The 27902-nt window shown below is 40.8% G+C and overlaps 2 protein-coding genes across 2 annotated transcripts in view; one reads left to right on the forward strand and one right to left on the reverse strand.

Annotated features, from left to right (window-relative positions):
- The first annotated feature begins 7718 nt into the window (after nucleotides 1-7718).
- On the forward strand, nucleotides 7719-16428 carry LOC107105984 (chromosome unknown open reading frame, human C8orf88). Its single transcript, XM_015406055.1, has 6 exons — nucleotides 7719-7788; nucleotides 10270-10346; nucleotides 13083-13164; nucleotides 14734-14736; nucleotides 15248-15354; nucleotides 16384-16428. The coding sequence occupies exons 1-6, from the start codon at nucleotides 7719-7721 to the stop codon at nucleotides 16426-16428; spliced, it is 384 nt and encodes a 127-aa protein (XP_015261541.1).
- Nucleotides 16429-22057: 5629 nt separating this feature from the next.
- Nucleotides 22058-27902, reverse strand: part of NECAB1 (N-terminal EF-hand calcium binding protein 1) — an 80685-nt gene continuing 74840 nt past the window's right edge. Inside the window, exons 11-13 of the mRNA XM_015406056.1 lie at nucleotides 25175-25249; nucleotides 24308-24399; nucleotides 22058-22086 (exon numbers count right to left, since the gene is read on the reverse strand). Coding sequence (XP_015261542.1) covers nucleotides 22058-22086; nucleotides 24308-24399; nucleotides 25175-25249 — 196 coding nt within the window. The remainder of the gene's footprint in view (nucleotides 22087-24307; nucleotides 24400-25174; nucleotides 25250-27902) is intronic.

Raw genomic sequence — 27902 nt, forward strand, 5'->3', positions numbered from 1 at the left:
CGCCCCCCCCCCCCCCAAGAAAGAGGGATTTGAACGACTTTCTACAGGTTGTGTGACGTGATCTGTGTGTGAAGTAGAAAGGTAACAGGGCAAGGAACTTGGTGTGAGTTTTGTTTGGGAACATTGTTATATGTGTTTTGAAACTACTGTGCTACTCTGCTGCTGTTAAATTTATCAGCAACCTTTGGTAGGGTGAATCATGCTATTCAAATAATTTGTTACAGATTGGATTCAGAGGTTAGTTGTTGAAGATTGTCTCCTGTGTGGGCCTTATCCTGTGGGATTCCACAGGGTTCAGTTTTATTGACTATGCTGCTTAATCTTCCCATAAAGCCTTTGGGAGAGAGCATACGTAAGAGCCTTGCTGGATCATACCAGCATCCTGTCTCACGCAGTGACCAACCAGTTCCTCTGGAGGGCCAACAGCAGGGCATAGAGGCTGAGGCGTCCCCTGATGTTGCCTCCTGGCCTTGGGAATCAGATGTTTAGTGCTTCTGAATGTGGAGGTTCCCCTCAGTCACTATGGCTAGTAGCCACTGATAGACCTATGCTCCATGAGTCTATTTAATTCCCTTTTAAAACTGTTTATTCCTGTGGCCATCACTACATCCTCTGGCAGCGAATTCCACATTTTAAACACTCTCTGTGTAAAATAGTATTTCCATTTGTCATTCCTGAACCTACTGCCTATCAATTTCATTGGATGCCCTCGAGTAGTAGTATTTTGGGAGAGGGAGAAAAAGTTCTCTTTATCAACTCTCTCTTCATGCATAATTTTATAAACCTCTATCATGCGCCCCCCCCAGTCATCTCTTTTCTAAACTGAAAAGTCCCAGACTCTTCAGCCTTTCCTCATATGGAAGGTGCTCCAACTCCCTAATCATCTTGGTTGTCCTCTGTACTTTTTCCAGCTCTGCAATGCCCTTTTTGAGATCTGGTGACCGAACTATACACAATATTCCAAATGAGGCAGCACCATAGATCTATACAGGGGCATAACAATATTGGCCGTTTTATTCTCAATCTTTTTCCTAATAATCCCTAACATAGAGTTTGCCTTTTTTACTTCTGCAGCACCCTGGGTTGATACATTCATTGAGCTATCCACTACGACCCCAAGATCTTTTTCCCTCTCAGTTTCAGCAAATTCAGACCCTGTTAGCCTATACTTGAAGTTAGAATTTAGATTTGGGTGTTATCAATATGTTGATGACAATCAGTTCTATATTTCTTTGTCCTGATCGCATATACTGCTGTAGCTGTCCTGAGTCAGTCCCTGGTTTCTGATTGTAAAGAAAGGTGAACACGTTGAAATTGACTTCCAAGTAGACAGAAGGTGATGTTGGCCAGGAAGGTTGTGCTGACCCTAGCTAAGTTAGTTAAGCCTAGGGGTTATACTTGATCCAGCATTATTGCTAGACAAGCATGTTAATTTAGCTGCAAAAAATGTTTCCTTGCACATCATGGAGAGTGGCTCCTTTACTTGAACCATCTGAATTGTTCACTTGGATCCTGCCACAGTAACCTTGAGGCTAGACTATTGTAGCATGCTGTACATGGACCTATCCTTGAAGACAACTCAGAAATTTCAGCTGGTACAGAACTTTGCAGCTTGGTTATTATTGGGAGTTAGATGGAGTGTATGTATTTATTTTATGTATTTACAAGATTTGTGTCCCTCCTTTCTGACATTATTAGAGCCATCAAGGCGGCTAACAATTTAAAACATACATAATAAAGTAATATTTTAAAACCATTAAAATCAACCCCTCCAAACACACATCATTGAAACAGAGTTAAAATACATACAAAACATAAAAGCAGCAATTAGAACACTGGTTAGGAATGATGGATCATTGATGGAATGCCAAGTGAAACAAAAAAAGTCTTCACTCACTGGCAGAAGACAGCAACAGAAGGGAACAGGTGAATGTCCCTGGGGAGGGAGTTCCAGACCTTTGGTGCCATGACTGAGAAGGCCCTCTTCTGGCTTGCCACCTGCCTAATCTCAGAAGGTGAGGGCACCCTAAGCAGGGCCTCAAAAAATGGTTATGCAGGTTTATAAAGGACTAAGCAGTCTTCCAGGAATGTTGGTCCCTGAAGTTCAAGACCAGCCTCTTGAGTTGCACCTAGAAACAAATTGGGGGCCAGTGTAGATGGGCTTAAGACTGGAGTGATGTGGTTCCTGGTGCTACCCACTCCAGTCAACATCCTGGCTGCAGCATTCTGTACCAATTGAAGTTTCTGAACACTTAAGGGCAACCTCACATAGATGTCACTGGGGCATGCACTGTAGTGAGCCTCACATAGAACACATTGCAGTAATCTCATCTAGATGTCACTGGGGCATGCACTGTAGTGACCAGATATTTTCTGTCTAGGAAAGGCCACGGCTAGTCAAATAGTCAAAGCTGATAAAAGTCACTCTTGGCCTCAGTAGGCCTGAATCCAAGAGCACCCCAGACTATGGCCTTGTTCCTTCAAGGGGAGTGCAACCCCATCCAGAACAGGTGATACCTTCAATCCTCGGTCAGACCTTCCACCTACCAGTAGTACTCAGGGGCAGATCTACTATGAAGCTTAAGTTTCAGGGCCCTTAATCCTGGAGGAGTCCTGAAGCAACTTTTTTTTTATGAGTGAATTTTTCAACAAAATTGATGGAATTTTTTTGTACGTATTATTAAAATAAGGCTATTTTAGTAGTGACAGAATCATAAGCCAATGGGTTGAAGAACTTAATATTGACCTTAGAATATGCTCTAAAACCCATTTCATATGGCCAGTGCAACAATTTTAATCAAAATCTGAGATGTAGTGGTTAATTAAAAAAAAAATAATTCTGGTGATCTGCCATGGAACAACCCCATTGAAGAAGATAACAGCAGTTACCCAGAACTTGTTGCTGGTGGGAAAGGGCTCACTGTATGGCCCATATTCAAGGGCTCCACCCCACCACTCTGTTCTCTGCCATTTGGGTCTCGAGGGCAGCAAGGCCCTTTGGACCTTGTTGGATTTTGCCCCATTATTGCTGGTTGAGAAGGGGCCCCCATAATCATTCAAGCTTCAGGGTCCCAAAAATGTTGGTCCGCCACTGGTAGTACTTTCTTCTTGTTGGCATTAAGCTTCAGTTTATTAGCCCACATGCACTCCAAAACTGCCTCTAGGCACTGGTTCAGGGTTTCTGCAGCCTCCCTGGAATTGATTGGAAGTGTGAGATAGAGCTGAATGTCATCTGTGTATTGGTGACAGCCCAGCCCAAATCTCTGGATGACCTCTTCCTAGTGGATTTATGTAGATCAGGGGTGTCAAACATAAGGTGCATCCAGGGCTGTTATGCAGCCCGCGAGCAACTGGTGCAAAGGAGGGAACAGGAGACTGCTCAGGGGTGGGTGGGTGGAGCCACTTCAGTTGTGGAGTCTGCAGCAGTCAAGCAGAACTCCTTCTACTTCAGGGGCAGCCTCTCTGGTAAGTTGGGAGCCACTGCAGCTACATTCATACCTCTTCACTTGGCATGCAGCTCTGAGGATGCTGTCTTGGATGGCCTCAGGGATCAGCATTTGCACGTGGGGTGTGTGTGTAGATGATCCTCTGTTGGGACATGGAAGCATCTGCCCAGCACTGCACTGCTGGGTCTCCAGTCTGCCCATGTAGGTTTTCCTTTGCACCCCCCTTCCAGCTCATGGGGCCTTGCAGTGAGGACACACCAACTCAGAGCTTACCAGTTGCTCTCCTATATAAAGTTTATATCTCCGGTACCTAGCATTACATTTTATAACATACATGGCCCGGCCCAACAAAGTGACATTTATGTCAGATCTGGCCCTCATGACAAATGAGTTCAACACCTCTGATGTAGATGTTGAAGAGCATAGGGAATCAGATTTATTTATTTATTTTTATTTAATTAGACTTTTATACCGCTATTCCCATGAGTGGGCTCAGAGTGAGTCACAACATAGCTTTATAAAACATATAAAATCCAGTTAAACAGTCTAAAATACAAATCTACAGATTAAATTAAAAAACCCTACATGGCACCATAATCCAATTCTGGTCCCCCAATTTATCTTAGCAATGGAGGGAGGGGGATGGAAGCAGGTAGTGGAACAGATAGTTGTTAGAGCTGTTAACCATTAAAATTGTTGCTGTCCTCAACTACATGCTTGGCGGAACATATCTGCCTTGCAGGCCTTGCAAAATTGTAACAGATCCCACAGGGCCCTGATGCTAGTAGGCAGAGAGTACTACCAAGTCGAACCCTTCTTGGGCCAGGGACTTCTAGTTGATGTTGGTCACTTGAGTGTAGTGCTCTCTGGGGACATACCAGTAGAGGCAGTCCTACAGGTATGTTGGTCCCTGACCGTTTAGGGCTTTAAAGGTCAAGACCGAGACCTTGAACCTGACCCAGTACTGAACTTGTCGCCAGTGCAGCTGGCAAAGCACAGGTTGTATGTGTGCAGTTGTCAGAACCTTGTGGGACCCCATAGGCCAAGGGGCTGAGCAGCAGGCCCCCAACACCACCTTCTGAAATTACCCTTCAGGTAGCATCAGAACCACCACAGAGCAGTGCCTCCCAGCCCAGATGGATGCTCCAAAAGGATACCAAGATCAGTGGTATCAAAAGCCATTGAGAGGTCCAGGAGAATCAACAGAGTTATAGTCCTCTTGTCCATCTCCCTTCTCAAATCGTCGACCAGGGCAATCAAGGCAGTTTCAGTCCCTTAACCAGGCATAAACCCAGGAAACCCAGGCTAAACAATTTGCCTCATCTAGTAAAGCTTGGAGTTGTCCATCCACCAACTCTTCAATCACCTTGCTCAAGAATGGAACATTTGAGAGTAGTTGATTGCATCTGTTCTGTAGTAACTACATTGATTACCAACTAATCTCCAGAATGGAGCGATTGCATCTATTCTATAGTAACTACATTTGTTACCTACTAATTTCTGGGTTCAGTTAAAGGGATAGAAATTTCTTATAAAGCATGGGACACACAGTGGTTGAGGCGAAGGGTGTCTCATCATTCTGGCCTCCCCCACTCCACCACTACCTCCAGCTTAGTTTATTCAATGAATGGTCGGGGTGTTTGCCCACTGCCCTTTTTTAATCTGGGTCATTTTATAGACCTATGAGCTGTCTTGGTATGTTAAATGATTGAACTGCAGAATGTTTTTAAAATTATTTTATGTGTATTTTTAATCTGGTATGAGCCGCCATGAGCCCTGTGCGCAGGGAAGGGCAGGATAACAATCCAAACAATAAATAAATAAATAAATAAAAGCAGGGATGCCTCTCCCAGTATGCTTTGCGGTAACAGCTTTGGTCATCGACTGAGCAAGGCCTTTTAAAGGAGTTGCCCTGCAAATGGGTATGATCAACACCTGAGCATTTTCTGTTATGGTCCCCACCTTGTGGAACGGCCATCTGACAAAGGAAGCTACACGACCATAATTGCACAGCATGAGCTAAATGGAATTGTTCAGGAGGGCATAAAGGAACAATTGTGTCATTGTAATATTTCTGGATTTTAAGGCAGCTTTTACTGTGGTATTATTTTTTATTGCTGTATTGTTGTTTAGTTTTTATATTCCTCATTGTCTGTCTGAGAAAGGTGTCATATTAAATGACATAAATAAATACAGTGTGTTAAGATCCGAGTCCCTGAACCCATGGCAACTGTTTATTTTCCCAAGAGGGGACAGTCAAAAAAGCGGGAATTTGGGTTCAGTGGGAAAACCAGACTATTTGGGCCTCCCTGCCAAAGCGATCTGATGGATGTGCATCATGAAACCTGATCAGGGAGAGGAGGCAGGGTTCTGTGCAAGAGGGCCTCATCTGCAAAGAGCCGAGCATCTTATCAACTAGGGCAGGATTCCTAACTCTGTACGGGCAGAACAAAGTTTGAGTCCAGTAGCACTTTTAAGACCAACAAAGTTTTATTCAAGGCATGAGCTTTCTTGTGCACGCACACCTAGACTGAAGAAGTGTGCCTACACATGAAAGCTCATACCTTGAATAAAATGTTGTTGGTCTTAAAGGTGCCACTGAACTCCAACTTTGTTTTACTGCTTCAGACCAACAGGGCTACCCACCTGGATCTGTCTGGATGGGGAGGTTGTCACCTAAGTGAGCAGAAGTTTTAAAAGGTGAAATCTTACTCTGTTCTTTGTTCAAACACTTTGCCAAGATGTTGTGATCCGGGGGACTCTGTCAGGAGAACAGTAAGGAGATTGGAGATGTGTTTGCTCCATCTAAGGAAACTGTCTGGTAACACAAAGTAGATTGTTGTTTTCCTTTTGATTCCTGAGATCTGTATTCTCCTGCTATGACAGCTATTTTTCATGTATGTGCTGTAGTCTCATCTTTAGTAATAAAGCTGCTTTCTTGTTAAGAATGCAGACTGTGTTTGAAATACCACCCACATGCTGAAGACTGCTCTTACATGCTAAGGACACACATGGAGGGGGGGGGAGCTAAAGTAATTGGAAGTGCCCCAAGACACTAGTTACTGGAGAGGTTGATTTTTGTGTCTTGAAGTGGTAGCAGTAAGAGAGGCCATGCTTTTTCTGCAGGCAAACACACAACATGCATGTGAGAACACATACCCAGGATGGGATTGTGACACATTATATATGGTTAAAATCAATCTGTCTGAAGAAAAAAAACCTTTTTAGGTGATGTTTGAATATGTCTCAGTAGGCACCATAGTAGAAGAAGCATTCCTTGTCCTTGATCATATGGTGCAGAATGGTTCTAAGATGGCAGTTATCTTGTACAGTATTTGTATGTGCTTTAAAAGTCTATAGTTTTAACTTGCTATCTTGCTGCCTAAGTAACAATAACATGCTTCCCATTTGATATTTTAGATACATAGTTGTTTTGTGGGCACACTCCTGTGTTGTAAAGATTTAGGAAGTAGAATAGTGTCACCCTACCTCTCACACGACAAATACTTACTACCTTTACTAGTTGTACTTCTAAAATACCCAATGCATTCTCGTCATCAGCTAATGCTAAGGCAAACTAGTTAAGGGCTTCTTGAATTGGGACAAAGCAGTGTTTCATATTTCTGTATTGATCAAATTTCATTCTTGAGAATCTGTCACCACAACTGTGCATGCATTTTGTCAAAGATGATGGCTAAATATATGGGAATAAAGTTTATACAATCATTAGTGGTTCCAAAAAGTGAATAAAGCACCATCCCTCTCTTAGCTGCTAGCTCTGGGGTTAATACACAGAAAACTAAAATGAAAATACTGGTGTACCTGTGATAGAATTGAGGCATGGAATTCATTGTCACTGGGAGTTAGTGATGTGCTACTATATAACTAGGTCAAAAAGGGTAGAGGATAGTATCAGTAATGTTTAACTCAAATTATGGACATGTTTATTTGCCTTATTTGTACCTTTCTGTTGGCTTACTAAATCAGGTAAATAGAATTAACATTACTTAAAGCAGCTACACAAATCAATCCACAATGCTAAGGGGAAAAAATCTTTTAGGAAAATGAGGGCAGACCTCATTGTTTGGGGGCATGGGGTCATTTGGAGATTTATTTGTTGGCTTTAAATTGTGATGGTTTTATTTGTGATTTGTAAGCCACCTTGAGCCACCATAGAGAGGCAAGATAAATATTTAAACACATCCATTTCCCCATTATTTACATGACCCTTTACTTGGCTTTTATAGTATGGCATCTCAAATTGTTTAAAAAATGGAAACAAAAAGACTGATTGGCAAGCCTCTCCAGCCAGCAAGACCTGCACGCCACCTTTCTTCCCAAAGTAAGTTCTTGCTCATGATTTCAGAATACTTGTTTGGAAACTGAAATATTGTGGAATGTTCATAAGAAAGCTGAGGAAACTCAAACATTAGTCAAAGCCAAAACAAAACCGATGTAATACATTTTATTAAGACCAACCAAATTAACACAAAACTGCAAACTCAAATTCTCCATCTGGGCATAAATGTCACTGTAATATTATGTTGAAAAGTTAGAGTTGTTTGTTTTCTGCGCTCTCTCTCTCTCTCTAAAAAAAAAAATACATCCCTGAAACTGAATCCTGGCAAAATATAAGTAATGCTAGTTGGGAAGGCTGAGGTTTTGATGGACACTGTGCTCCCCAGCATTGATGGGGTCCTCATGATGATCACTGACAGTTTAGAGCTATGGGGTTATTCTGGATCAGTATTAGTACTGGAGAAGCAAGTTAATGCAGCTGCAAAAAAGGCATTCTGCTAGCTTCGTTTAGCCTGGAAGATGGCTCTCTAGCTTGGTTCGATTAATCTAGCCACATGGATCCACACTATGGTGACCTTGAGACTAGACTATTGTAATAGACCTCCATTAAGGGCAACTTGGAAACTCCAGTTAGTGCAGAATGTGGCAGCCCAGCTACTATTGGGCATCAGGCAGAACATATGTGTTGCACCCATTTTGTTGCAGATGCTCCATTTATCAGTTACTGGCTTAAGTGCAAAGTTCTTGTTATAACCTACAAAGCCCTAAATGGCATTGAACCTATACCCAAAGAACCACCTTTACTGCTAGGCTTTGCTGAGATAGCTTCATTCATTAAAGCATGTGAGAGATGAAATCCCAGCCTCTGCTAGGCTCTACTTTCTCCCCTCTTGCTCTGCCTTCTCTCCCCTCAACCAATTCCAACTTTTGTTTACTTTTGTTTACAGGTTTTTCAACCTTTTTTGGGCAGGGGTTAACCTGCTAGGCATATATTTTTGTTAATATAATACTTTTCTGCAGACCTGGATATTACCTACCCCCTTCCACTGCATGTTAACCACGGTTTCCCCATGCCATTCCCAAAGGCTGCTAATCCTCAATAGCTTTTGGAGATGTAGGGATTAGAAGGTAGGTATAACAGGGCTTGTGCTGTAGTTCTTTGGATCCAATCCTGTATCTTTGAATTATGCTAGCAGCTCTTGCATAATTCGATTGACATAACTGAGGGTAGAGAAGAGTTGTGTTGCTTGCTCGTCATCATTTTATTCATAGCTTTTAATTCATGCCCTTTGATTATAAATTGACTTAGAGAGTCATGCACTTCAGAAGGAATTTTACATGAATTCATGCATTAAAAGACGCTTCTCAAGTCTTCCACATGCTAGTTTGTTCCTTGATTATATGCATGTGTTTTCGGATATTCATTGTTTTGCCTCCCAACACAGAAGATCATGGAATCTGGAGCAACTCTTCAGTATCTGGAGATGCTTTAAGTTTTATAACTTCTGAAAATACTGTATAGTGTCAAATACCGAGTAGTTTTGTACTTTAGAAAGAACTTTGCTCGTGCTTTAAAACACATATTGTGTAATAGGCTTCTTCAGGTTTTTTCCTTGGAGTAGGGAAAAATTTCTCCCTCTTTTTTCACAATTCATTCAGTTTTTCCCCTTCCCCAAGCTTTGACCTGGTTCCCTTTAAATGCCTTTCCCCCTTCCATTGAAATCAATGGAGGATAGGTGCACCTTCTTGGGGGTCCAATCTTTTTGAAACTTGGGGAGTTTTTTGAGGAGAGGCACCAGCAGCTATGCTGGAAATGTGGTGCCTCTACCTCAAAAACCAGACCTGGATACCCCTGTATTGATTCCCCTTTATACCCTATGGGGACCATTGACTATAATAGTCCCCATAGGGCAGTGGTGGGGGGCCAGAGGTGGCACGCAGAGCCCTCTCTGTGGGCACGCGTGCCATTGCCCCAGCCAGGCCCAGACCATCATTAAAGTGTTGAATTCTCTGCCAAATAATTTTAAGTAAATGAAAGCATTTGGGATTGCTTTCCTTACTTTGTTTGGATCATCTTAAGTTAATGTATGAGTTTTTTTTTCCCCTAAAGTAAAACCTCAGTATTCAGGTTAAATTGCCGTGTTGGCACTTTGCGATAAATAAGTGGGTTTTGGGTCGCAGTTTGGGCACTCGGTCTCTAAAAGGCTCAACATCACTGCCATAGGGTATAATGGAGCGGGGGGGGGGGATTTCCGAAAAATCCTGAATCCAAATACTTTGCCATATTGAGATTTGGGAATATTGGAAAATACCTTTTTGTTTTGTTTTGTTTCAATATACCCGAACCTGAAAAATGCTAATGATTTTTTTTGTACACCCCTACTAGATAAGGCGCTGTTACAGTAGATCCAGAATCCAGATAGCTTTTAAAGGTTGCTTAGCGAAGTGTGGGTTACTTCCAGTTCACTAATAAAGTAGTGAACATATGTTATTGATCTTTTTTCAACAGCATCTGTTCCCCTAGTATCAGCAACTGCTTTCAGTTTCCAGGGTCAGTTTTCATCCAACACTCCTATAAGTCTGTGTAACGAAATTGGCTGGGTAAGTATTAAATAGATGAAATAAATAGTTCTGGTTTTGAGCTGCTAGGTGACAGTTGTCCACCTTTTGGGGCCAGACTACATGATCCATTTGGCCACAAGTCAGGTCAGGATTCTCCCAAAGCGACTTGTTTTTTCTGAAGTCCCCAGAACTGTTTTGGTTCAGAAAAATGGTGTGGCAGGGAAGGATGATGCCTCTTCCTTCCCAGTACATAGTCCAGATCTGAACTGGATGCTGTAGCACTTGGGGAATTAAGGGGAAATAGAGGGGAAAGCAAGTAGAATCAGGGAAACATGGCCAAACGTATTTGTTGGTCCTTATTTGCAACATGCAGTCTGTGAAATAGGTATGGTTTACCTCAAGATTGTGTGGATGCATGAAATAGGAGCTATAGAATGCTTTGGTAGATGATAGTTTTGTTAGCTGGTTATGCTGCTTAATCAGAAATAGCCCACACATTTAGTTGTGTCATCCGTCTACACTGTTACAGCTCCATAGAACTTAAGAGTACTTTATGGAATTATGGCTAAATTTTGTGGAAGGACCCATTCAAATAAGGCATAGTGACACTGCCTTTTAATCTTTTGCAAGAAATGGCATAGCCATTCAAATTGCAGGGTAGCTGATCTAAATAGGCTGATAGCACATTTCTCATTTTTGGTTAATTAACTAACTTATTCAGGCTAGTTATTCAAGTTTAAGAAATCTTATCTGCTCTGTGCCAATCCTGCTCTTCTACAAATGTCATCTTGTAAGGGCTTGAGAGTCATTAGTGATACTATGGTGAAGTAAATCAAAATATTTTCTCTTGTAGACCAGAAGATTATATTTATGTATTTGCTCATTTATACCCTACCTTGATCCATATGTGGTAGAAATGTTGAATCCATATAGTATCTCCTTCAGAAAAAGAACTCAGAAATATTTGAAAAAAATTAAATACATGCAATAATTTCTTATAAGATCCAAAGTTACTGCACTACACAAAGAACATAATACATTATATATAAGCTAGTTATATTTTATATGCTAATATTTTTAAATTAAGGAAATATAAATGCCTTGGTTTTAGTCAAACAGTAATTTTTAAAATTCCCAGTGGTTGGCTTAAGATGGAGCAGCAAGCTTCTGTACCCAGTGGTGCCTAAGCATCTCTTGGTTTGGGCCTATTGGGAAAGTAGAACAAAAATCAAGGTTTGGATTCAACCAGCTTTTCCTCTAGTGGAAATGGGAGGAGGGGGCACCCCTTTCACCACCAGAAAGGATATGCTGAGGATCATGGGACCTGCATGACAAACGACATGCAGGATGGGGGATTGGATGAGCTTGACTGAAAAAGCTGGCTGAATCCATCCTCAAGAGTTGAAAATATAAACCATCAGTAAAGTCACAGTTCACACCTAATGCCATTTATAGTTTAGCTATTTATGTCCAAGCCATGGGCTTGTGTGCTTCCTCGTGGATGTTTCTAGTTCTGGTTTCAGGATTTGCCAAGTTTAGGTGTAATTGTACATTGTGATTTCTGAAAGAGAGGGGAAAACAGAATTTATGACAACAGCATATTTCTAGTCTCTTTAGTTATGGTGTGGGGGATTACAAAGCTATGTCTGAACCAACTCTTGGAGTAAACAACAGGAAGTCTTTCTTACTGGACCTTTAGAAACAAGCTCTCAAGTTAGCATTAATCACTGTAAAATCAACACCCAGGTCGAACCCCTGGACCTAGAAGCACGAAATTTGGGGAGAGCATTCCTACCATGATGTAGATGCCCACTAAGAAGGGATTTTTAGAAATTCGACCCCTAAGGGAGTCAAAAGGAGTAAAATGTGCTCCTCCCATTTCTTATGTGGCTACCAGGCTGCTGCTTCCTTTTATCGCCCACTCTCTGATTGGTCAGCTGCAGAGCTCAGTGTTCTGAGGTTTAAACAGTTAGAGGAGACTGCAGAGAGCTAACGGCAGTTGAGGAAATCAGGAATGGCCAACCACCTGTGAGGTACAGCTGACACAGCCTCCCCGATGCCTTTAAACACAATCCTCCCTTATACAAGACAGGCGGGTGTTTGTCAGGTGCACTTCACATCATCAGTATTATAACTGGATTTACAGAACTTAAATACTGTAGCAAAACACAGGTATCAGGCTAGTTATATATAGAAACTCCTATTTTGAAAGAGTTTAGAAAATAAACATTGTTGTAACTAATGCTGGAAACCAACAATGAGTTGAATCCAGACCGCTAATAGCAGAGCTCTCCTTCGGGTGGGTTGTCTATAGGCTACTGGGGGGGAAGAGGGGGTTAGCCCCCCCCAGCAGAGCTAAATTTGTAGGAGACAGCTTCCAACCCATTTGTTTTTAGAGTGCTGAAAGTCCTTTGAGGTAAGCATTGGTTCCCTAGTGTGTTTACCTTATTTTGTTCCATTGTTTCCTTACAATAGTGCATATTGTTACATGGTTATAAGAATGAATTTTGAGGCAATAAAGCACAGTTAAAATACTGAGTTGGAAACCTTGCCTTAAAAAGCATTTCACTCTATCTTTCCATTATCTCCCACTGGAATAAAACATTCTGCCACCCCCTTCCCCCAGTTAGTAAACTGTATGTGAACCAATGATTTTTGTTGCTTTAACTGGTTGAGTAAGCATTATTGTGTGTTCTTTTGTGTAAACAATATGAAAGGAATTATGGATTCCTAGAGATGATCAGGAGGAATGTTGTCCCTTTTAAAAAATTTTAGATGTGTAAATCTAATGGAATGCGAGTCTTAAATGAAACTCTGGTTCGTCCATCAGAGCAACATAAGCCTGAAGTCCCCAAAGGTAAAATTTATGCATATAAATATTGAAAAACACTGCTTAACTATAAGAGAAATCTGTACTTCTACAATAATACTATATATTGTCTTATTGGAGCACTGCTAGGCGTACCAATCCATATGAGGATTTAATTAAGTTTAGACGCTTGCTGTCTATAATTCAGTGAGTGGGTACAGCAAACCTGCCCTGACTTGGATAGCCCAGGTTAGCCCAATCTCATGAGATCTTGGAAGCTAAGCAGGGTCAGCCCTGGCTAATATTAGGATGGGAAACCACCAATGAATACCAGGGTCTTGATGTGGAGGTAGGCAATGGCAAACACACCTCCAAACATCTCTTGCCCTACAGGGTGCCATAAGTCAGCTATGACTTGACAACACTTTTCACCACATAGCAAACCTAAAAGAAACATGTAGCTTGCGTCAGCCTGTAGCTACAATGGTGCCTCCCAGGGCCCACCTCCCTGACTTCCTCCCAAGGCCCCCCTGAATTCACAGCTTGGAGTGCAGGCACACGGCCCCCGCTTCTCCCCCCTAAGCATTTAAATTTATATGCCTTTGGGGAGAAGCAAGGTGAGGGATCTTTTAAATGCTTTGAGGGAGAAGCGGGGACTGTGTGTGAATTTCAGTCGTCCCCCAAACTTTTTAAAAGGTCTCCCATATTGAAAAATCCTGGCTACAGGCCTGCTACACAAGATTACATTCTTAATAGATTTTGAGCATGTCTTAAAAGTACTGCATGTCTTAAAATACATTGTTTTTGCTGTATCATTTTATATTGGAGAGGAGGAAAGTAGCATGGGAGTTACTTTTCAAATGGACCCTGAAAAGTATAGTATGTTTAGAAGTCCCACTACAAAAAAATTGAGAACTTCTAGGTTAGTGTCTGACTATGATAAGGAGAGATCACGTTGAAATCCACGTTCTTCCATAATGCAAGCAAACTACCTTTTTTCTTGTGCTAAAATCTTCTTAATATGTTTCAGCATGTGTTCTACAAGGAGTAGTGGGATTTAATTGCTGTCTCATTTTCCCAGCCTTCACTGAATGTGACAGTTCTTGCAGCACATGCTGATGAGTTTCACATGAACAGTCAGCAACACATTTGTGAAACCTGGCAACGTTTTCAGGTTGCTGTCTCTGAGAGTTCAGTGGTCAGTGTCAGAGTTCTTCCTTGACTGATGGTCATGTCACTGTGAGAACTGCAAAATGAGGTGGTAGAACCAGTCTTCTTGAGGTGTTAATAACAAATTCTGGTTGATTATTTTGAAAAGTCCCAGCATTTACCCAGGGACATGCAGCATATAGCAAGTCCAAGCAACAACGAAAATATGGAAGGAGCAGAAGGTAATACTGTAGTTACTTTCTTTCAGTAATGGTGAGCAATGGAAGCTCTCCAATTGGAATTCTGTCTTCTTTTTTTGTGATTTCAGCCATTACATTTGGAAGTGAACCTCTATATACCATTTTGTAACAATGTAGGTTTCAAGCGAAATAAATATACTTTGTAGTTTAAGATGTTAATTTGTCTCTGTATAATCTTGAGGGGAAATGGCTTAAAAGTTCTAATAAGCTGGTTCCTTTTTTTACATGGTTGGAATTGATAGTAGTAAATAAATGGGCATTTACTTGTGATGAAGCTCATTCAGAAAGGCACTAATGCAACTTGGCAAATGGGGTTTTCATATATTGGAGGTTAATGTGATAAACTATATCTGTTGCTTGACTTGTCCTGGTCCCTTCATAGGAATATTGGTGCTATGTGATGCTAGCCTTAAAATGATGTGAATAATTATCCAGTGCCAGGGGTCTGTAGAATTTAAAATTGCTATAGTTCAAGTAGCATCTATAGAAGTCTTTAAGAACTATTGTTCTGCCACTTGCACTTTAGCAAATCTGAATTCCATTTAACTTCCTACACAGTATACAGCTTCTGCAAGTTCTTGTTTATTTTGGTGAGTACAAGATTCATAAATTAGTTTTAAAAGTTGTTTATACATTTTTCATGGAGAAATGTCTGCATCCTGTACCATACAGCCATGTACTTCTCCATTTCTCATTTTAATTCTTTAATCTTATATTGGCAGAAAGAATAACATATAGTAGAGATTTCCTTTTGAAGCTTTCAGAGGTTTCACTTGCCCAAAAGAAACCAGAATTTCTTCCTGATCATCCTGTTGTACTTGAAAAACCAGTGAGTATTTGCATTTCAAATTGAGTTAAAGAACATAAGTGGGTTTTTACTCCATTTAGGAGCAAAGGCTGACTATTGGGACTTTTCTAGGAGAATTATTGAGTTGGATTCCAAGTGCTTCGAGGGGGGCAAAGCTTGTGGAACAAGGCTTTCCCACCTCCTGTTACAGCCCACTGAGCTACCTGAAATTCTGCTCCTAGGATTGGGAGTGCTGAAAAATGGCATGGTTTGTAGAAGTGTAGATTTGCAGTAGAAGGCTGAATGGGCAAAAATCACCCTTTCCCACTGGCAACAGAAATGCCATTCCTCCTTGCAGGGCTTGAAGCTGCACCAAGTGGCGGACCACTTTCCAAAGTGAGTACCCCATTATGTATGTGCAGATATATGTGTCCCTTGTATCATTTAGCTGGACCCTCATACATTGGATGTCTGGGAGAAGAAGAAAAAAATAATTGTGCTTCCTTATAGAACTGGTTAATTAACAGCATTAATGATCACAAAGAGGCATGGTATTGTTTTATTATCTCTTTAATTTTTAGTAAATATTAGTCTTTGTTTTCAAAGCTTGTTTTGAAATAACTCAGATACTTATCTAATTGTAATAAAAGATTGCTGATTGAAAAAAACAGAGTGCTGAATGAAGCACAGTAAAATTATTCTGTGTGTTTCTTGTTGGCAGCTCCCCTCAGCAAGTTCCATACTCCTTTTTAAATTACCTGTTTAAAGAGTAGTTGGGGGTGGGGGTATGATATGAGGGCTATCAGTTGAAAATATGGCATAGTTACTCCACCCCCACACAAGTTTTTTTTTCACCAGCTCATAGCTGTATTTCAAGAGTGCATTCTTACTGTATTAACCTCATTTTGTATAAATTATGTATACATTGTGATACAGGGCTTTCTTGTTCAGAATCAGGTGCTGATAAATAGGGCTACTGATCTCTATTTCATCATCAAAGCTTGCTGAATTATTTAATTTAATTTAAATCACTGTTAACTAAATTTTGTGGTGGAACTTTTTATCTTGCAGAAAAACTACTTACTGCCTACTGCAGGAGACGATAGGTCTGTCTGAAGATGAGGAATCTATCTTTTTTGCTACTGAAAAATTAAGGGAATATGATCTCTAATACCAATAGACTGTAATCTGATTTAGATTTAACAGTCTATGTACCCAGTAATTCATGTCAGAAGTAAAGCTATTTTCAACAGAACATATGTGAATAATTTCAGATTTTGTTTAATTTTGAACCAGTGCTTCTGAGCTTTTGTTTACAAAATTTTTCAGTTTGCTGTCAGCAGTGATAATGGACCAGTAAGCATGCTCAAGAATATGTATGTATATTAATTTATCTTGAGTGCCCTTACTAGTGAATGGCCTATTGAATACAGTGTGATTTACTTCCAAGTAAACATGCATAGGATTGCTGTCAGTAATCTTTGCCTAAATAATCCATTATATGGTTTAACTGTATACAAAAGTTTTCCAAACTCTTTCTAAACTGGAAGATGGTATAATTTTCATAGAATGGTGACTGCTCAGCAGTCACACAATCAAGCTCTGTCTCTGTAGTCTGCCTTTCTTCAAGTATTGTTGTAACAACCAGCACTCCTGTATGGTACTTACACCTTTATTTTAAATATTTATTTATCTCTATTCCTGAAGTGCTTTCAATGAAAGAAGAGGATCAGAAATGGGAGTGGGCATGGGGAAGCAGGCTTCCTTGCATTGGTTGCCCTCCAGATTTGTCCTTGCCCATGCAAAAAGGTGGTCTGCATAGTAAAATGAGACTAACATAATTAAAGCGGACAGGGCCCACAATATTCTTGATGGATAGGTGGTATCTGTATCATTCTGAACATGGTTCCAGAGTGTGGATCAAAAAAGTCTGCGTAATGGGATCATGTGCAGATGTGGAAGATTTTCTACAAGCCTGCAGAAAAATCTTAAAAGTGAAGAAAATGGTGAGGGTGTTCTAAATACTGCAGAGTTCATTTTTACAATTTCTGTTGTAATTGATTAGAAATGTGAGGTTCCGGGTACATACAACATTGGCTGGTTGCTATCTGTTGTCTGGCTGCAAACATCCACAGTAAGCTTATGAGCAGCATTGCCACTAGCCCCGTACCCAGAAAATTTTAATGGGGGTGCACCAAGGTACCCCCTGGGGAGGGTGGGGTTTGGGGAGGAGAGGGACTTCAGCCGGATATAATGCTTAGCCAGTGCCACTTGAGCCACACAAGGAGGCAGACAAATGCTTGCCTGCACCACTGGACCCCAAAAGCACCGGCCGCAGCCCATACTTACCGGTCATGGTGTGAGAGAAGGTGGGAAGGGAGTGAGTGAGCAAACAGCCACAGGAACGTCTGCCTACTTGGCTGGGAAGAAGGGAGGGAGAGAGAGAAGGAAGGAGGCTCTCACTTGTGCTCTCTGTTGCTGGCTGGCTCCCTCTCTCATTCTTGTGCCTAGGCCCCATTTGCTGATGCCACTGGGGCTAGGGGGATGCACGGCTGTTTGGGGAGGCACTGACTTCTTTGAAGGGTGCCTGATTGTTTGGGGAGGATGCCAAGCACTCGTGGGTACCCCTGTGTGTACGGGCCTGTTTGCCACATATTAATGTCATTGGTACCCACCCTTATTGACTCTTAAGTCTGTGTAAAGTAAATATGGCTATCTCTATAAAGATCTGAACACAGACCAACAAAAATTAAGTACTTTCATTGGTTTCAGTAGGCTTAAAGTAAACACCATCTTAAATTCTTGATGCTTAATTTTGCTAGATGATGCTCTTTAAAAATACTGTATCTAATTCCAATTATTTGACTATTTAGTATAGTAGTGGTTTGAATTCATTTTCTTTAGCCCAAGCTTTATTATTTTTCTTTAAAATATCTCCTATATATTAGCAGATAAAGGCATAGTATATAAAATATACCCTGTAAATGTTAATCTTTACTCCATATATGAATATTTTCATACAATTACTGTAACTTTTCATAAATAAACAAAGTGAAGCTTTCATTTGGGACTATACTGATTTTAAGCAATATTTGGATTTAATAAAGACTAAGCAACATGATCTGCAAAGTCTGTGCAAGGAAAGAAAGATGAAAAGAAGTGAAAAGCAGAAACAGGACACAGCAAAGGAATAAAATCATGAAATTTCAATGAAATTGAAAGAAAAAGTAGAAAGGGTTAAAACCATTGAGGAAGCTTGGAAACTATTTAAAACTACGATCCTAGAAGCTCAAAAAAAAATATTCCGCAGGTTAGGAAAGGCACAAACAGGTATAGGAAAAAGCCTGCATGGTTAACAAACAAAGTAATGGAAGCTGTAAAAGGTAAAAAGGATTCCTTTAAGCAGTGGAAAGCTAGTCACAGTGAGGCTGATAAAACGGAACACAGGCTATGGCAAATAAAATGCAAGTCTGTGGTCAGGCAGGCAAAAAGGGAATATGAGGAGCATATAGCAAAAAACATAAAAACCAACAATAAAACTTTCTTCAAATACATTAGAAGCAGGAAACCAGCCAGGGAGGCAGTGGGGCCCTTGGATGACCAAGGGGTAAAAGGAGTACTGAAGGATGATAGGGAAATGGCTGAGAAGCTAAATGCATTTTTTGCCTCTGTCTTCACTGTGGAAGATGAGAAGTGCTTGCCCACTCCAGAACTGCTGATTTCAGGAGGGGTGTTGAAAGACCTGAGTCAGATTGAGGTGACGAGAGAGGAGGTCCTAAAACTGATAGACAACTTAAAAACTGATAAATCACCAGGCCCAGATGGCATACATCGAGAGTTCTGAAAGAACTCAAATGTGAACTTGTGGATCTTCTTACAAAAATATGTAATCTTTCCTTAAAATCTGCCTCTATTCCTGAGGACTGGAAGGTAGTGTGGGTGCACACGAAGAAGTGTGGGTGCACACGAAAGCTTATACCTTGCATAAAACTTTGTTGGTTTTAAAGGTGCCACTGGACTCAAACTTTGTTCTGTATTAAGCTTAGCTGACTGTTCCCTGGAAGGCCAGATAATGAAACTGAAGCTCAAATACTTTGGCCACCAAATGAGAAGGGAGCACTCACTGGAGAAGACCCTGATGCTGGGAAAGATTGAAGGTCAAAGAAGACGGGGACGGCAAAGGATGAGATGGTTAGACAGTGTCATAGATGCAACGAACTTCAGAGGACGGCGGAAGACAGGAAGGCCTGACGTGATCTAGTCCATGGGGTTGCGAAGAGTCGGACTCGACTGTGCGACTGAACAACAACAAAAAGCTTGATTGAGGCAGTAAGTGATATCTGGTCATCTTTCAGAAAAATTTTAAACCCAGATGGTTTGTTATTGCAGTCTTTCATATATAATGCACACTTTAGAATTACACAGCCGTGGTCAGATTGGATTAAAACAAATTGTACTAGGCTATTGAATATAATCCTTAATGTGAATTGCCTCTGTGACGTCCTCCTTATTGGGGAGGACTAGTTTCACTTTAAAAGTTCCCTTTATTTCGTTTAATACGGTAGATTCTGCTGCCACCAGGAAATTTTAAGGATTTCCAAACCTTTATGCTTATAATGTTGCTCTTACTAGTTTGGTAGACAGAGTGTAAGGCTTACGAGGAACTATGTAGTCCTGGGAAGTATTTCATTCAGCGCTGGTATAAACTTGAATAAAAGAGGATTTATTGAAATAAACATTAAATAAGAGGGTGATACAATGTAACTAGTAATGTGTAAATGATGTACAATTGCTTTGGTATCACACTCAATCTTTTCCCTCACTGACAGGGATCTTTTCATGTAACTTTGTAACACTTGTTTATCTCAATGCCATATATGTTCACTGTTTCACTCCAGTCTGTTATGACACTCAGACTTTCCTTTAACAACTGAAACTCCTGACTGACTCACATACTCATCCAATCAGATTCACTTCCAAAACCCCTCCCCCTCTCTGTCAACCACCAATCATAACACACTTGCCTCTCTCAACCACTCTAGTCTACCACAGCCATGCAACCAAACTTTTAAAGAGACACACACAAACACACAAAAACAAGGAATCGTTACAGCCTCCCTTACATGGAAATAAGGAACAGTTCATTTCTTCCCTTGCTCTCACCATCAGAATCTTTGCTAAAGTGTTCTTAAGTTCCTCAAACTCTCAGTTGTATGACAAGTTACATTTTGATTAATTTTAACTGTTAGAAAATAGGATCTCATGTAATTACATTCTTACATTCTTCAAACTCTCAGTTGTATAACATGATGCATTTTGATAGGATCTCATGTAATTAAATTATCATGAAAATGTGATATTGTGAAACAAACTATGTATTTTAGGTAGAAGTATAAATTCCAGGAAGGTTCAACACTTCAGAATATAAGAGCAATTCAACTGCTGGCAATGTCTAGTCAATTATAGAATACTTTTCTACAAGGACTTTCATAGATGTTTTCTAGACAACAGCTGGCAGCAAAGGCTGACTTGTTCTAATACTGAGTACTTCAGTACTATGTCTGTTTCTGTTAAGTTCAGAATGGCAAAAAGGACTCGCCACTTTTTTCAATATAACTTTGACAGTAGCATTTTTATGTGACGGAAATGTTTCATCTGCACCCAAATTTATTGTGATAGTATGAACTACAACATGTTCATATTTTTGTGATAATGATAAAATGCCATCACATTCAGAGACCAGTAGTTTGTTGGAAAAGTAGATATTTCATCTTTTTTAAAAAAAGTTCAAACAAAACCTGTCAAAATCTGAATGTAGTTGTTGCTCTTTTCTCCTGACACTTTTGGGTATGCTTGTTTGGCTATTTGTACTTAAGTACCAGATTTACTTTCCTTTGAGACTTCACCAGATGGTCACTGGAAGTAATGAGGCTTTCCATCTTGGTTCCGATTCTTGATAAATGCTGCAAATGGATCTTAAATGTGTCCTTTATGTTTCTCTATGAAAATGTGAATGATTTGTGCTTGCCTACTGGAGTAGTAGGAAGTTCCGTGTTCCTTATTCCTAGGTTAATGTTTTTGCTGTGGGGCTGTGCATCAGTCTTCAGCTGACTCTTCCAGTTTCCAGAAGTGGTGCACAATGAGCTCATGTCACATAATAATGCAGAAGAAAAAAATACTGAGAAACTAGATGAGCAAATTATTTATGAATACAAAGATGGAAAATACTGATTTCATTTCTGTTTCTTACATGTGTTCCATGCAATACATTTTTGTCAGGAAGGGTGACTTCACCACACATGTTATTAAGCAAAGACAGCAACATTTGGTACAATCCTATAGCATTTTATTTTTAACATACATAGCCTGCCTTCTATCCAAAATCTGAATTCTCAAAAAAAGTGAAACCTAATGAGTTAAGCCCCCCTTCCACTAAGGAGTCGTCTCTGGAAGAGGAAGCCACTCACTTTATGATGAGAGTATGTAAATCCATCTCACTAATAACACAATACAATTAGAATTAATAACATGAATAAAATTAACAAACATCAGTCCACATCATAATATCATTCCGTAAAGTAGCAGCAATGAGGAGATGTTGGCAACTCATACAACTTTACCCAATAAGTAAGTGGAAGCTTGTATCTGTGCTTAATCTGGTAGCCGTAGAGACTTTATGATGATTGTATAGGATGCCAATTTAGAGTAATGTTACAGCATCTGGTTGCTAACTACAGCAAAGTTTCTAGTTGTTGTTCAGGACCCACCAGGAAGCTGAAAAGAAGATACTGATGATTATTCTATTTCAGTAATAGTTTCCCCTGGTTCTAGCTACTTTTCTTGTTGAGCCTTCAAATTGCTAAACACTCCAGGGTCACCTTGCTCTCAGTAGATAGCTTATCTGACTATTAGCCCAAAGATGCAGACCAGTCACTAGGGATGGGCACGAACTGGCTCACGAGTTAAAATTCGGGCCAAACTTGGGCCGGTTCAAGACTTGGGAAGCGATGTAAGATGTGCTCCCTGAATATTTACTGAACTTTGCCCTCTTTGGTTCGGCTCTTTGGGACTATTCGGTCTCTTTCCACAGGCTCAGCTGTCTCTAGCTTCCTCACGCTGCCCCTTTAAACAGACTGTGGGAGGGAGCCCATGACAGCTGCTGGGCCAGAGAAAGGAGGGGGTGAAATAGTCCCTGGGAAGCCCTTCACCCCCATATTTAACCCTCTGGTTTTGCTCCCCCCCGTTCAAAGCAGCAGGGAGCAACACCAAACGGTTAAATGGTTGCCAGCCATTTAAACCTAACTGCTGAGCAGTGGGGTCCAATTTGCGGGGAGGGGAAGCAAATCCAGAGGGTTAAATGTAGCCTCTTCTCAGGCAATTTCCCCCTTTTCCTGGCTGTGGCTCACTGGAGCCAGGGGAAAGGGAAGCCTCTTCCCAGGCTATCACCCCATTTTCTCCTGGTTGTGGCTTGCCACCAATGGGAAAAGGGGGGAAGGGAAGTCCCTTCCTGGGAGATTTCCCCCCCCCCCCGTTCTGCTGTGTCCCAAACTTGCCAGACTGGTTTGGGGTTCAGTCCGTGGGCTGCCACAGACCCGGAACCGCCTTTTTTCAATTCATGCCCATCCCTAGTCATGTCACCCAAACACATATAAGACTATAAAACCCAGAAAATTATAACAGGGTTAAAGTATTCTATGCTACAACCTTCCCTTGTTTCAGTTTGACCTTTTCCTCTAAAAGTCACCCTAAATGTAAAGGTTGCATAAAGGCTAAGTTGTAAGCAAGCAAGAGATGAAAGCCTGTGGACTTAAAGTGGGAAGGGAGCAGCAACCAGGTTTTGAGGTGGATTTGTAAGTGCCTTGACTCTTTTTAAACACGTTTTTCAATCCTAGAATTGCTTTAGTAGTTTCACTAATTTGCAAAGGCAGGGCAAAAGTGATAACTTTTTCATTTTTTAAAGGAGTATTCATATTTTTAATAGATCCCCCTTTGCAAGTCAAGATGTGAGTTAAGTAATGCTGTTGTCATGGTTACACACTCTGTCAACATTTATGCTCAATAAAGGAGAGAGGGCTTCAAGACACCTTCATTCTAGTCTACATTTAACACTTTATATTTAATATGTACACCAGTTTATTGAAGGTGGGTACTTCTGATATAATATGAAATCCCATTTTTCTTGCTCTCGTCAATAAGGTTTGAGCAGGAGCAAGAAATTGCAGAATTCAGGCAGCTGACAGTGTAGCATTAAAGAAAATGTTCTCTCTGAAGCTTTTGCTTAGGTTAATCTTAAGCAGGTGACACCTAATACTTGTGAAATCCACCAGTAAGTCCCTATTCGGCCTGCTATGGCTTCAGATTTTTTTTTAAAAAAAGACTTCATTACTACAGATCTAGATATTTCCCCCAGCTGCTACAATTGTGGGATAGTGGAAGTTTGCCTTTCTCTGCATTCTCTTTTTGTTCTCTAAAATACAGGTGACGCTTTGCATATTTTTTCTGTTCTGTTCACACATGAAGTCCCCAGGAGTGAGAAAATGGTTATGGGTTTATTCTGTCCTTTAGTCAGGTTTCTTCTTGGTACTGGTTTTGGAACTGGCTGCATTTTAGCATTTCAATGTGAAAATCACAAAAGCTGCAGGAAAGGGCATAATATTATCTTTTACTGAAGCCAGTTGGTGGCAGAACACCAAGTGAACTGTATTAGAACTGCATTCACATCCTGTTAAGTCATGAGCATCATCACAGCCAGTTATGGTGAAGATAAAGTATCTTTTGCCAAGCAGAACAATAGAAAAGGTTGTTAGAAGTCACTGTTTTTATATAAAAAGGTATTGCCTATGGAAACTAAAGTGTAGGATTGTTTTTAAAAGATGCCAGGCCTCCCTCCCCTTAAAAAATGGTCTGACTTTGCTGCCCCAGGAACACAAGCAGAAGGAAAGAGGGAATTAGTAAGAGGGAAATTATTTGCAAAGCTTTAAAAATATGATATTACCAGGCACTCGCATAGTTGTAATGTGTTCTGGCATTTCCAAGCAGTCCACATTACTCCTTTGGAATGTCTTGTTGTAGTTCATCTGGAGGTGGCTGTATAAATAAGAGAGATGTTAACGTTTAGCCATCTACCTTCCTCTATATCAATTCATGTTTAAAAATAATTCAGTTCTCATCATAGCATGTGTCTGGACAAAATATTCACTACTGGGTTTACTGTGTCTAGTGACAACAGACTTACTCCGCAGTCCATGTGCAAGCACCTCAAAACAAAATATTCACTACTGGGTTTACTGTACTCCGCAGTCCATGTGCAAGCACCTCAAAAACACAGAAGGCCACTGGCTGGACAGCACTTATGCAGAAGTGCAGCTGAAGAGAATGGTGCCTCCAGATAGGAGACTGTGACTTGCACTAACTCAGTGCCTCTTTTCCAAGCTGGTTTACAAGTGCATTTGGGGGGGGGAGTGTCCTCTGGTGATTATGCCTGTGTTGGGGGGGGGTCATCAATAAATGTGACCTCAACAAACAAAAGCATTTAAGAGATCACCACATTTTAAACCAAGTCTTCCGTGTGTTGATACAGCAGTCCTTGTGCCTCTCAGATCTATTAGTATGAGCAATGTAACTAAAATGGAAAGTCATTACTGTGCAGAAAAATATAACGTGGGCCGCTAGCTAATACAACCTAAAAGGCAATGTTTTGCTTATATTTAACATTTATCCTTTTCATAAGAAGATACAGTTCAGTGTCTGTGTTTGACAATTAGCTTTCAGTTCAAGTAAAATAGTTGAGAGAGGCTGGGATTTGGGATTTTCAAAGTTTCATAACTGTCATTAGTCAGAAATAACATTAGTAATCATTTACCTGTTCCAGGCATTGTTCTCCCAGAATTCATAAATGATGAAGCGGGTTTCATTTGTGAGCTTCTGAATGGAAACACTAAGGGAGTGAGGACAGAACTGATCCCAACAATGTTACTGTAAAACACTTCAGCATTATTTTTCAAGATACACAGGACTAAATAAGTAGAAATGAGCTTAGTTTGCTCCATTAAAGTGAGGCAGTGGCTGAATCACAATAAGTTTGTTGCTGTGCTCGGTCACTCCCTTTGCTCCTTGCACTCTCTTTGGTGCATGGAACACTGCTGGGCACTTCCACGATTAAGTCCAATTCACCAGAGTGTCTGAACGTGCAGGCTCGATCAGACAGTGGCTTCTACACATACCGAATGCACTTTCAATGCACTTTGTGAATGCGTGAGAGCCCAGCAACAAACTGTGTGTGTGTGCCAGTTGGCGTTTAAATTGCAGCTTGCTAAGACTGCTGAATAGTCATTTTTTTAAAAGATGAAATCCTGCTGATCAGATGCTTGGAGGAAAAGAGACATGAGTAGGGGACTGAAGTCATTCCCCTCTTCAGTAGCCAACTGGCAGCATTGCAGGTTTGGTTTCGTTTTTAATGTGTGCACCTGGATGTTACAAGAGCTGTTGCCAATGTAGTTCTTCAACCAGCTAGGATTATATGCAGAAAAGCCTGCATCCATGTGCACGGGGCCCCTTGCTTGACTGGACTGCAAACCAGATTAGGAAAGTGGACACAAAAATCTTCCTAAATCTGAAATGAACCAGCAGGTGGCACCACAGGCATACAGAAGACCACATGCCAAACGAGAAGAAAATGGCTGGGGCGGGGGTGTTGCTCATCAACTTAGTTTGCATGCATGTCAGACTTTTTCCCATGTGACACAAATAATGTATCACTCCTAATAAAACCGTTGGCTTGCTGAACATCTGCTTGGGCAATACATGGTGGCTTTGTATGTTGTGTCTACCTACTTGTGCTTAAATTCATTGTATGTCAGTAAAAAGGTAAAGGTTCCCTTGCTCAAAAGCCAGTCGAATCCGACTCTAGGGTTGCGGTGCTCATCTCCGTTTCAAAGCTGAAGAGCCAGCGCTGTCCGAAGAAGTTTCCGTGGTCATGTGGCCAGCATGACTAAACACCAAGGCGCACGGAACGCTGTTCCCTTCCCACCGAAGTGGTACCTATTTATCTACTTGCAATTTCTTGCTTTCGAACTGCTAGGTTGGCAGGAGCTGGAACTAGAGATGGAAGCTCACTCCATCATGCGGCACCCGGGTCTCGAACTGCTGAACTACTGACCTTCCACAGCCTGCAGCTCAGCGTCTTAACCACTTGAGCCACCGCAGCTCCTGTATGTCAGTAGCATCCCAGAAATTGTAAGAAGCTTTTCTTCCCCCCTAAAGGCTGTTTGAGGTGGATAAGCAATTACAAATAGGACCAACAGTCAGGGGAGAAAGAGCACCATTCCAGTACTGCATTTATTCTCAAGAAGCAGCACTTCTATTGAATTACCTCTACAGCTACTTTATCCCAAATTAGATTCTTTGGTTCCTTGCTCTGAAACTACTCATAAAAGATTACTCTTTCAGTTCCAGTTGCCCTATTAGCTAGTATATGGATAGTTAAAAGTATTATTTACTCATCTTACAATGAATGTACTTGGCCGTTTATGTAGCTGTGACAGATTGCACAGAAAAGCAGGCTTTTCAGATGCTGCTTGTATCAGAGAGTCAGAGAGTTCAATAATTAATCTTCCCTGGAGAGAAGAGCTTAGGTGATTGGCCAGCATCAGCTGAGAGAGAAAATAAAACAGCTGATCTGGAGGGAAGGGGGGTCATTCATAAACTGGTCTTGTGCTGTTTGTTCTTTCTAAACTCTGGAAGTAGCCAGAGGGTGGCTTCTGAGAACCCTGGTCTGTAATGAAGGGGAGAAGCTTAGACACCTCAGGAGTTAATGAAAAGCTGTATTATCTAAAGGAAGAAATCTAGAAACATCAATAAGAACTATTTTAGTGCTGAATTATACTAAACAAAGTGCCTCCCAAAGAAAGAAATAGAAAGCCGTGAAACAAAACTACAAATACACTCTCTTGAATGTTCTAAGAATTCAACTTAGTATATATAGGAAAGTTTTTTACCTCAGCAATCTCAAAACCTTGACTATTCCATTTATACATATATTCCCTGCCTGTTTAATAAAATCTTTATTCTGTTTTTGAAAGTTAATTTGCCTCAAGTGCCATTTCTCATGGGTTTAAAGAAAACTGGACGCGCTCCTCTATTTTCAGTAGAGTTCCTGAGCTGAGAAAAAGCCTAAACTAAATATCTAAACGTAGGTGGGACAGTCAAGTCATTTATGACAAAGAACATATACACGCCACTGAAGGGCAACTCAGTCACTGAGGGGAGCTGAAGATTGGTGGGAAAAATCTGCCAGACAGTTGGGGAGATACAGGGGTTCATCATAGTAGTTTGGATGATGAAGAACGGTCTGATTTTCTGTCATCTTGCCCTGTTCCATAGCACTGCTTTGCTGGTATATAGCAAACAAAAAGCAACATTTGAACTGCTGGGTACATATTTTCTCCTCCCAATACATCTCTGCACCTACAATCCTTTATAGCCACAGATGTCCATTTAGACCCAAGTGACTGATTAGACAAAGCTTCCCAGATTCTGTGAATATCAAGCACAAATTAATTATCACCCTCTCCCTCCATTAAAAGCACATT

The sequence above is a fragment of the Gekko japonicus genome, unplaced genomic scaffold, assembly GCF_001447785.1.
Source record: "Gekko japonicus isolate JY-2015 unplaced genomic scaffold, Gekko_japonicus_V1.1 scaffold531, whole genome shotgun sequence".
Lineage (NCBI taxonomy): Eukaryota > Metazoa > Chordata > Lepidosauria > Squamata > Gekkonidae > Gekko > Gekko japonicus.

Bases quoted from the DNA above. Each gene is read 5' to 3' on its own strand.
- LOC107105984 (XM_015406055.1), top strand. From the start codon at position 7,719: ATGGAAACAAAAAGACTGATTGGCAAGCCTCTCCAGCCAGCAAGACCT. The intron at 7,789-10,269 runs GTAAGTTCTTGC...CTGTTCCCCTAG, and splicing joins ACGCCACCTTTCTTCCCAAA to TATCAGCAACTGCTTTCAGT. The intron at 10,347-13,082 runs GTAAGTATTAAA...AAAAAATTTTAG, and splicing joins TGTGTAACGAAATTGGCTGG to ATGTGTAAATCTAATGGAAT.